This window comes from Nannospalax galili, unplaced genomic scaffold (assembly GCF_000622305.1).
Source record: "Nannospalax galili isolate Female #2095 unplaced genomic scaffold, S.galili_v1.0 scaffold315, whole genome shotgun sequence".
In the NCBI taxonomy this organism is placed as follows: domain Eukaryota; kingdom Metazoa; phylum Chordata; class Mammalia; order Rodentia; family Spalacidae; genus Nannospalax; species Nannospalax galili.
Genome location: NW_008336851.1, coordinates 191,581 through 202,999, shown reverse-complemented (window position 1 = coordinate 202,999; position 11,419 = coordinate 191,581). Strand labels below are relative to the sequence as shown.

The following is an 11,419-nucleotide window of genomic DNA, read 5'->3' as shown; positions in this document are numbered from 1 at the left end:
GATGCTAGGATGGTAGGCAGCAACTCCAGAAATCCTGTCCCTGCCCCAATAACATGCAGGTAACAGGGATGTGTTCATTTAATGTGGGTGTTAGGCATTCAAACTCAGGTCCTCATACTTCCTTAAGAAGTGCTTTGACCTGCTGAGCCATCATCCCAATCCTCCACCTTACTGAATCTCTCCATTCAACCTGGAGTTCACCAATTGGCTAGTTCAATCTGCCAATGAGCCCCAGGGATCCATGTGTCTCTCACTCTCCCTGCTGGTGCCACCACATCAGGCTCTTACATCATGGCTGCTGGGATCCAAACTCAGGCCCTCATGCTTGCACAGCAGGCCCTTCACTGAGCCATCTTCCTAGCCCCCTTCCTTACCTCAGCTGCAGTTTTTTGTTGTTGTTTTTTTTCTTTTGTCTTATTGAGACAGGGTCTCCCTGTAGCCTCAGCTGGCCTGGAACTCACTATGTAGATGAGGCTGCCTCTGTTGGGATTAAAGGTGTGGGCTAATATGCTCGGCTTTGTTGTCATTTTTTGAGACAGGTTCTCCTTGTAGCACTGGCTGACCTGGAACTTACTATGTAGACCAGGCTGGTCACCATCTCAGATTTGCCTGCCTCTGCCACCCAAGTCCTGGGATTAAAGGTGTATGCCACCAGGCCCAGTTTACCTTAGCTGCAATTTTGACCTAGAAAGTAAAAACCTAAAAACAGTTTCTATATGTGTCACTCACTGCCAGAAAGCAGTCATTTTGGGGGACTGTTTGGGAAGTATTGCAGCTGTTATTTCAGACTATGCCAGAGAGAAGATGCTCTCAACTTTTCACTGTCAGCCAATCCAGGAAAGAAGTCAGAGTTGATGCTAAGCAGAGATGCCAGAAGGTCAAAACACCTTCAGGGTCCATCATATCTGTTACAGGTCCTTCACCAGGTTTCTGGCTTAGACTATGTCACATTTAACAACCAAAGCAAGCTACCAGAGAACAACAGCATTCTGAAATAGCAAACACTGTTTACAAACTAGAGATACGACATTTATTTCACAACTTTGCCATAATTTTCTTCCTAAGAAGACATGTACTGGGGACATTTAAAACACTGAGGCAGCTGGATGCTGGGTATCTTCCAGGCAGGGATTTGGCTGTGAGCTCCCAACAGAAAGGATTGGATGCACCAATACTGGCCAGCCCCACTTTACTTGGAGCCACCTCCTTTCTTGGGGCCATTAGTCCTCATTTCATGCCATAGTTTCACTAGAGGCTCCCTGTTCTTCCAAATGAGTTCATGACCATAAGTAATGTACCATCTGGAGAAAAGAAAGACAAAATCAGGTCCAAAATTCAAACAATGCAACGTATGCAAATCTAACTACTATCAGAGTATCAAGATGGCATTTTTTTTTGTCTTTTTGAGACAGGGTTTCTCTACAGCCCCAGCTGGCTTAGAACTCACTATGTAGACCAGGCTGGCCTTGAACTCACAGAGATCCCCCTGCCTCTGCCTCCTGAGTGCTGGGATTAAAGGCATGTGCTACTACTATGCTTGGCACACCAATTTTTAAAAAGGTCTAAGCAGGATGCATCTATGAGCAAATGCTTTGAATTATGTGAGGGCTTTATACTGCTACTATAAAAAAATATTTTAAACATTTATTTTTTTGGGAGGGGGGCACTGTTGGGGGACCCTGCTGCTAAGGCTGTAGTCCACCATGTCCAGATAGCTCTAAGAAGCTCGACGCTGTATGGAGGATTCCCTTTTCTTAGCGGGTGCTTCCTGCTCTCTGCCTGACCTTACCTGGAAAGTGCCTCCAAGCACAGATGCCTGGCCTTATTTGGAACATGACCTTTGGCATAGTTACCTGCAATAAACTGCCCCCAGGTTTTTTCTATATGATAATTAGGCATTGCCCTATAGCCAGATGATAGGATCCCCCTACCACATGTAAATAAAGCATACTATGAACACCTATCATGTAAAACTTTGGCTGCTGCCTCCACACTATATTTTTCCCTGACCCCCACTGAATAAACGAGCTGTATCACTGAAACTGATGCCCAGAAGGTCTTTTCCAATGTGCTCACTGGTTGTCTTGACCCCGTTAGTCGCCTCTGCTCCCTTTGTTCTTGTGGGTTGGTGGCCAGCAGCCCATGAGGGGAGGGAGAGACCCACAGCTGGCGCCCAACATGGGGCTCCTGGAATGTGTAGAATTTTTGAGTACCCCTCTCTCCAAGAGGGTAGTGGCAGCTTTGCCTTGGCCATTCCACTCTTGAGGATTGGCAGCCCCTCCTTTTCCCCCCTTTACTTTCAGTCTGAGTCTTCGCGTGGGACCCTTAAAGACGAAGGAGCAATTGAGGCTTTCTGATCAGGGCTACCCCCTGATGTTAGCCAAAGGCTCTTAGTCCTCTGAACTGAACAACTCCTTGCCCACCCAGGTGTAGACAAAGACCTCCTATCTATATATTTTTCTAATGCAAAACCCAGTTACACAAGACCAGTTAAATGCTCTTAGAGTGGTCACTGGTTCTCTGAAACTTGTGGTCAGGCTTGCACTGTGGACTAGCAAGGAATCCCCTGAGATCTTTGGGTCTCGGGAATATTCCCCTAGGAATTGGCATTTCATCCCCTTTCCTTTTCTATCTTGAACAACACCCCTAGAAACAAAAAATCCCCAAAGTTCTATTGTGCAGGGATTTCCACACACATTGAATTCAACTTGTAAGAGAGCAAATAAATTTCCTTATCCATTTTGTTATTTTGCCTTGGGGCATTCAGGCTCAGGCCAAATCAGTTAGGTGAGAATTTAAATTGGCCTGCCCCGTGAGGGAAAAAAAGGGGGGGGGAGGAGTCTCTCTCTCTCTTTGCTTTACTTTCGGTTAATGCCTTTGCGAGGGCCTGGATATGGTTTGTGGCAACTGAAGCCTCTTGGTCGGGGCAACTCCCTGATATTGGCCAAAGGCCCCCTGCCCTCTTTCCAGACCCCGACAGCCTGACTGGGTGTAGGCAATAACCTTTACAACTCTCATAAAAATCTGGTAACGCAGCAACCAGTTAAAAGTCTCAAGGATGGCTGCCAGGTTCTTTATTTTTTTCTTTTTTTGGTCTTTTTGAGGCAGGGTCTCCTGTAGCCCCAGCTGTCCTGGAACTCACTATGTAGACCAGGCTGTCCTTGAAGTCACAGAGATTCGCCTGCCTCTGCCTCCCCAGTGCTGGGATTAAAGGCGTGCGCCACCATGCCCTGCACCAGTCCTGTGTTTGTTAGGACGTCTCAATCCCCGGATGGCAGGCTGCCTCGGGAACCTTGACTGCCAATGACAACACTTCCTTTCCTATAATGGGGAATTCAACATCACGCCAAAAAGACCTCCAACAGTGCTGGAGGCACTGCCACTGCCACCATTGCACAGACCCATCACCTGGCAGGAAGGAGACTTTCAAGACAAGCTCAACCAAGCAATGGCATCCACAACTGACAGCCTTGAGTCTTTTCAATGGCAAATGAACTCTCTTGCCAGGGTTGTGTTCCAAAACAGAAGAGCACTAGACTTAATAACTGCTGAACACGAGGGGGGGGGGCGGAGGGAAACAGGACACGGGACGGGACACACACACACACAACACACGACACAGACGGACTGTGTGTTGTATTGGGAGAATGATTTTTTTTTTGTAAATGAATCAAATGTTGTTGAGACCAATGTTAATACTCTCAAAAAACTTCTTAATCTATTTTCAAGATTTCAACCCACTGAAAAATTAGGTTGGTTTAGTAACCCTTGTTTTCATGGCTCCTACCCTTTGTTGGCCCCCTGGTCATGCTGTGTGTCATTTTGATGCTTGCTCCGTTTCACACAGTTTCTTCGCTGACAAATTACTACCAATCAGGCCATGGTCAATTATCAGACTGGATTCTCCTGAGGTAGATGAACTGGCTCTTAAAGCTTGTGATGACACTTCTCCATTATAAAACAAAATGGGGAGATGTTGGGGGACCCTGCTGCTAAGGTTGTAGTCCACCATGTCTGGGTAGCTCTAAGGAGCTTGGTACTGTATGGAGGACTCCCTTTCTCAGCAGGGTCTTCCTGCCCTCTGCCTGCCTTATCTGGAAAGTGCCTCCAAGCACAGATGCCTGGCCTTATTTGGAACATGACCTTTGGCATAGTTACCTGCAATAAACTGCCTCCAGTTTTTTTCTATATGATAATGAGGCATTGCCCTATAGCCAGATGATAGGATCCCCCACCACATGTAAATAAAGCATACTATGAACACCTATCAGCTGAAGCTTTGGCTGCTGCCTCCGCACTATATTTTCCCTGACCCCCACTGAGTAAATGAATTGTATCAGTGAAACTAATGCCCAGGTCTTTTCCGTTGTGCTCACTGGCCATCCTGACCCCGTTAGTCACCTCTGCTCCTTTTGTTCTCGTGGGCAAAAGCCCACAAGGGGAGGGAGAGACCCACAGGGCACAAGTGCCATAGCATGTGTGGAGGTCAGAGGACAGCATATGGGTCCCAGGGACTAAACTAAGTTTGTCAGGCTTGGTGAATTGCACCTTTAACTAAAGAGTTATCTTACCAGCCCTACACTGATACTTTTTGATTCACTTGCCACCTGCAAGGTAACTATCACTTCTCCCTGTTTATTTTTAAATATTTTATTATTTTATGTGTATGAGTATATTGCCTGCATGTATGTAAGTTCACGTGTGTTGTACAGTGCCCATGAAGGTCAGAAGAGGGTATCGGATGCCCTGGAACTGGAGTTAAAGACAGTGGTAAGCTGCCATGTGGATGCTGGGAACCGAACCCTGATCCTCTGCAAGAGCAGCCAGTGCTCTTAAACTCTGAGCCATCTATCCTGCCCCTTGTTTATTTTTGAGACAGATGTCATACTGTAGCCCAGGGTGACATGGAATTTACAGCAATCCTCCTGCCTCAGCTACCCAAATGCTGGGAACTAAGGCATAAACCACCATGTCCATCTTTGTTTTTCTCATTACAGACCTGAGAACAAGTCTAAAGAAAATAATATGCCCAAGATGCTAATACCTTCTGCGTGCCAATCAAGGTCTGAGCGAAGGTAGGCTGACTTTAAGCATACTTAAAAAAAAAAAACAAAAACAAAACCAACTTTGAACAAGAGGAAGAAATATCAGATGTGGAATATGCTAGGGAGGTCTAAGATAGCATACAAGCCTCCTGCTATCTCTACCTGGATACACAGAGGGAGGTCTGTCAATCCAAATCCTGCCTATGGACGATGAGCATTGGGAGCTGGAGCTCTGTGCTCTCACTACTGTATGCCGCAGCATGAGGGACTATTTCCTAGGTGCTGAGGGACACTGTGCTGATTGGAAGGGCCTTCCTTAACTATTGGCAGCATAGGCTATGGGGGTAACTCAGGGCACCTGCAGGTCTTCCAGTAAAAGTGCTGGAGGAGATGGACTAATATGGAGTGGCAGCATGGGAAAGCTTGACTGTTCCACTCACTAGATTCTCTAGCCTTCATGTTCCCTGAAGCAGACACCAGATTAGATTTGACTGGTCTCATCTCCTCCTAGGCACCTCATTAAAAGTTTTAAGAGGCTGGAGAGATGGCTTATGTATTCAGAGCACTTGTTGTTCTTGTAGTGGACCCGGGTTCAGTTTCTAGAATCCACATCAGGCAGCTCACAACTGTCTGTAACTTTAGTTCCAGGGGGATATGACACCTTTTTCTTGGCTCTGTGGGCATCAGACACACAGACAAAACATTCACACACATTAAAAAAAAAAAAAAAAAAAAAAAAAAAAAAAAAAAAAAAAAAAAAAAAAAAAAATCTTAGAAGATTTAAAAAGTGCTCTATTTGATTTGGATTGGTTTAATTTAATTGGTTTAATGTGTTGACATTCAAAAAATATCTGAATATGCATTAAACTACAAAAGGCTGAATTTTAATTCCTGAATACATATAAAATCTTCTTATGAAACTTGGACATGATGGCACACACCTATAATCGTATAGCATTTGAGGGGCTAAGGCAAGAGGATTGCCACAAGTTCAAGGCCAGCCTAAGCCAGGAACTTCATAGCAAGACCCCACCTCAAAAACAAAAAAATACACCAATTAATAGGCAAGTAACAAAATTCTTTAGTGCTAAAGTAAAACTCTCTGATAAATTTTGAGGAACAGAAAAAGGATCACCCTAGGAGTCAAATGTATTGTAAAAATCCTTAGACTTGAATCACTGTCAGGAACTATTCATGAATAGAGGATCTTTCCAAATTTTTTGAACTTAATAATTTCAAGTGGAATCAAATACTTTAATCTTAGGGGTGAACTATTCTGATCATACTCATAAATGCAAACTAGTGAGATAGCTATACCAAGTTCCTCCTAGGGACTGAGTCCAGGACCTCACACATCCTAAGCTGAACTTTACCACTGAGCTACACTCCTAACCCCCAAATCATCAATTTCTGAGGTACTCTTTCTTGCTGCAACAGTCTATCCAGTGCTCAGTGTGCACTCCAGCTATGCAATTATTGGCTATATAAGCCTGAGCAAAACTAACCATTCTTTATGGAGCTTCTATGTCTGTAAAATGGAATACCTTTCAGGATTTTAAGAGCTCGTAGAATTCTGTGAGAATCGGCAGAATCCAATAATTCTATTGGAATTGCTACGGTACAATGAAGAGCGGCATGATTTGGTGGAGAACACAAACCCAAGGAAACATGCAAGTGGAAACTACAGGGATCTTATCCAACACTAAAATTAAGACATCTGAAGAGGGAAAGAAAGGTTTTCAGGTTTCTAAATCATCTCTCTCTGATTTGTGTGTGGGTGTGTGCAAGCCACAGTATGCGTGAGAGCGCAGAATGTGCAGGAGTTAGTTCTTGCCTTCTGCCATGTGGGTTCTGGGGATGATCTCAATATAGTGGGCCTGGCAGTAAGCACCCTTACCACTGAGCCATTTTGTGAGTCCAAGTTTCTAAATCTTTTCTAAAGACATTAAAAAAGATGAGTCCTAGACATGACAGATCTAGTACATGAAAAGGAATTGAAATGAGAACAGCAAAGACAAAGGATTTCTCTGCTTTTCAGATCCTGGACTTTTGACATGTATCAGATCCAATTATTTTCAGAATAGAAAGAGGCCATCTAATTATAGTTCAGAATAATAAAAACCTGCTGGAGGAAAAGAAAAGACACTATATAGATACATAGAAAGATTTTTGGAACTATCCAAATAAATTTAGAGTTCACAAAACAGAACTACCCTCCTAAGTCCCTGTTTCTCAGACTGTACTAGCAGGGCAGGTTCTATTATTTACAACGTGCTGCTGTAAAGTTAAAGGGGGAACTCATATAGACTATCTTTACTCACCATGAAATTATAAATGGCAAAATAGCATTTAGTTCAACTATATATGGGACAAAACCGGTTTACCCTAGAAAGACTTCTATGTTAAATTTGCCAAAAATTAGTTTCTTGAAGCACAGAAGGAAGTGCTTGTGACCACACACGCAGTGTGCTCAGTCTGGTTTACTGGGAAAAGGGCTGGATTCATATTTAAATTTCTACTTCACTACTTCAGAGCTGTCTGGTCTGGGAAGGTCACTTCTGAGGCTCAGTTCCTGTCAGTAAAATGGGAACATAAGATAACCAGCTTGGTGCCTCATGTAACAGATGCCCAGTTAGCATCTACACTGGTGGTACATGGCCCCACACCAGCCTCTACTCAGACAAACCATGTCTTCACACACATTCAGTGTAGGCAGAGAAATGACTGCACCAGCTCAGTGTGTAACTCTGGTAAGATGGGACATCAGGGGCAGGAGGGCAGGGAGAGGGCAGGGAGGTTACCTGGTAAAGCAGTTCAGCAATCAATTACACTCAAACTTACATTCCAAAGAGAGCGCCTCCAAGATGTGCTGCATGATCAAAAAATTTCCATCCCAGGATCATCCCAGCTGTATCCATCGCGATGATGGCTTTTAGGGCCTAAAAGCCAGCAAGAGAAAACAGAAGTGGTTTAACTCTGATTCCTTCATGTTTGACTTAAGGGCAAGATGTCAGCCACTGTAAAAACATTCATCAACAAAACTTCATCCAGGTACTCACATTTCCTGCTGTGAAGGTGAAGAGTGGGAGGAAGATGATAGCGAGTCGCCCTTCTGGGATCTTGGTGCAGACTGCTGCAAGCACGGTCATGATTGCACCTGACTTCGAGGAAAGGAGCACGTTGGTGAGAACAGTAAAGGACATATGCAATCACAGGGTAGCTATGCCCCTAGAGGGCTGGTGTACTCTGTGTCTCTAGGGGAACACAAATCTTAAAAGCTTCCAGTTGCCAATGCACACAATATCAGGCAAAGAAGCTCCAGGCTGTCACACAGTATCTCACAGTGATCACTAAAAACCTGAACTTTTTGATTATAGAACAGTAAAATATATAATAATCATACTGTGATTATTTAATGAACTTCAAGAACAGCATTAAACATGCCACATGCAGAGCCAGGTGTGGTGATGAATGCCTTTAATCCCAAAACTCAGGAAGCAGAGGCAGGAGGATCAGTCCAAGCCAGCCTGGTCTACAAAGTGAGTTCCAGGCCAGCTGGGACTATAGGGAGACCCTGTCTCAAAAAACCCAACCCAAACCAAACCAAACCAAAATGCCCATGAAGGAAAGTTAAGAGCACTGGTTGCTCTTGCAGAGGACCCAGTTTCAGTTCCTGGTATCCATTTGGTGGCTAACAACCATCCTTAACTCCAGTTCCTGGGGATCCAATGCCATCTTCTGGCCTCCATGGGCACCGTATGTAACCAGGAGGCCACTGTATGTAACCACTGTACACTTATAAATGTGCAGGGAAAACACACACATAAAATAAAAATAAATTAGGGAATGGAGAGGTGGCCCAGTCGTAAAGAGCACGAGCTGCTTTTGCAGAGGACCCAGGTTCAGTTCCCAGGACCCACATGGCAGCTAACAACCATTTGTAACTCCAGTTAAAGGGGATCTGATATCCTCTTCTGATGTACTGCATGAAATATACATGCACTTACATACATGTAGGCAATATATGCATATGCATAAAAGTATTTTTTTAAAAAATTTTATTATTTTATGTGTATGCGTGTATTGCCTGCATGTAGGTAAGTGCACCCATGTCGTGCAATGCTGGCAGAGGACAGAAGAGGACATCAGATTCCCTGGGACTGGAGTTACAGGCAGTTGTTAGCTGCCATGTGGGTGCTGGGATTCAAACCTGGGTCTTCTTCAAGAACAACCAGTGTTCTTAACCACTGAGCCATCTCTCCAGCCCCATGCCTGAGAAAGAATGCCTCAAACTGCTCCCCAACCAGCCAGAAGGAGAGACTGGGATAGTTAATCCTTACAATTTAAATTTATAGGCTAGGTGTGGTGGCACATACCTTTAATCCCAGCACTTGGGAGGCAGAGGCAGGAGGATCTCTGTGAGTTCCAGGCCAGCCTGGTCTACATAGTGAGTTCTTCCAGGCCAGCTGGGGCTACAGGGAGACCCTGGTTCAAAAAGACCAAAAAAAAAAAAAAAAGGCTGTGAGATATTTTTCTGGAATATACAATTTAATCTTTCTTTTTCTCTTTTTCTCTCTCTTTGTCTTTTTGAGACAAGGTTTCCCTGTAGCTGGCCTGGAACTTGCTATGTAGACTAACCTGGCCTTAATCTGACAGAGATCCACCTGCCTCTGACTCCTGAGTGCTGGGATTAAAGATGTGTACAGGCCTCCAACTCTACTCTTTAAAAACAAGTGAAGGCAACAAGTTAGAAAAACAGCATAAGCCTCCCTCAAAGAAAAAATTCCAAAGCCCAGGGTTAGGCATGTGGACAAACACAACCTGGTGTCTAGCCCAAAAAAGCAGAACGGCAAGGAAACCACAATCTCAGCTGTAAACTTGGATATGGTGGTCCTATGAACTTTGGAAAGGGAATGAGCCTAAATTTTATATTCTATACTTAAGGTCAACTGTTACTGTGTATTGGCCAAGAGTTTAAACACATGGAGTTCCTGTCAAATGCTGACTTTCCTTAATAGGTTAATTACAGCATGTATGGAAATACATGCACTCATATAAGCCCTTATGATTTGTTCCCTATTGTGTGCACCCCAATGGTTCACAGCAATGTTGAAGGAATACCAGAGCCATCACAACAGTTTTTCATATTTTCCCGTAAAACTGGATGGATTGTGGTGCCCCAAGGGTATTACATCTTCAACTGGCCAGCCATACTGATAACTTATTCTGAAAGATTTGTTCTGACTGGTACTTAATATCTGCCCCAAATCCTCAGTATATACTATTTTAGGCAGAATAGATGTTAATGTCCCTAAGAATCTGAAAGGCAGAATGAACAGCAGCCTATTACTCTCTTAGCTTCAGGACTACTTTAACATCTTAGGTTTATTTTTAAGTAAAACCTATAAAAAGACTCAAATTCAAGAAGAAACCAAGTTTAAATCTCCCTGAGGGGGGGAAAGAATCCCAACAAGATTTAACTTTCCCCCCAAATGAAGCAAACACAATCTGTTAAGAGCATTAAAATTCTGTGAAATTCTTCTAAATCGTTTTGGAGGTGCAAGTGAATTTTTAATGGGAAGAGAAGTTGTCAACTCAAATAGCAAATGAAAAACGAACACAGACATTTTTTGTTGTCATAGACAGACATGATCTCCAAAATCTGTAACATAGGAGGCATTTCAATTTGTGACCCCAAGGCCACATTCACTGCTTTCCCATTCAATTTAATACTTCTGGACTCCTACAAAAAAAAGGAATATACAGGGGCTGGAGAGATGGCTCAGTGGTTAAGAACACTGGCCGCTATTGCAGAGGACCCAGATCTTGTTCTTAGCACCCACATGGAGCTAACAGCTGTCCATAACTCCAGTTTCAGGGGATCTAATGTTCTCTTCTACCTCTGTAGGCAGTGCCCAACACTGGTGCACTTACACATATGCAGGCACTCATACACATAAAATAAAAAGTATTTGAAAAACCCCATTTAATACCCTTAGTTATCAGAGAAATGCAAATTAAAACTGCTTTGTGATCCCATGTCATGCTAGTCAGGATGGTGATCATTAAAAACAATTTCAAATGCTGGTGAGGATGTGGACAAAAAGGAACTCTCATACACAGCTGGTGTGAATCTAAACAGGCAACGCAACTATGAAAATCAGTATAGAGGTTTCTTAAAAACTAAAAACAGAACATATGACCCAGTTATATCATTCTTTAGTATAAACTGAAATCAACATACTACATGTATACATACATGTGTACTAATGCACTATTCACAACAGTAAGGAAATGGAACCAGTCAGTATGTCTAGCAAATGAATCAGGTAAAGAAATGTGGTACTACACACAATGAAATTTTATTCAGCTGG

General features: G+C 43.5%; 1 protein-coding gene across 3 annotated transcripts in view; it reads right to left on the bottom strand.

The window, feature by feature from the left end:
- Window positions 1-1,007: 1,007 nt before the first annotated feature.
- Window positions 1,008-11,419, bottom strand: part of Parl (presenilin associated rhomboid like) — a 38,373-nt gene continuing 27,961 nt past the window's right edge. For all 3 annotated transcript variants that reach the window (XM_008831264.3, XM_008831265.3, XM_029562627.1), the window contains 3 exons: window positions 8,105-8,206; window positions 7,887-7,984; window positions 1,008-1,301 (listed from right to left, as the gene is read on the bottom strand). In XM_008831264.3, coding sequence (XP_008829486.1) covers window positions 1,190-1,301; window positions 7,887-7,984; window positions 8,105-8,206 — 312 coding nt within the window. In that variant the 3' untranslated portion in view covers window positions 1,008-1,189. The remainder of the gene's footprint in view (window positions 1,302-7,886; window positions 7,985-8,104; window positions 8,207-11,419) is intronic.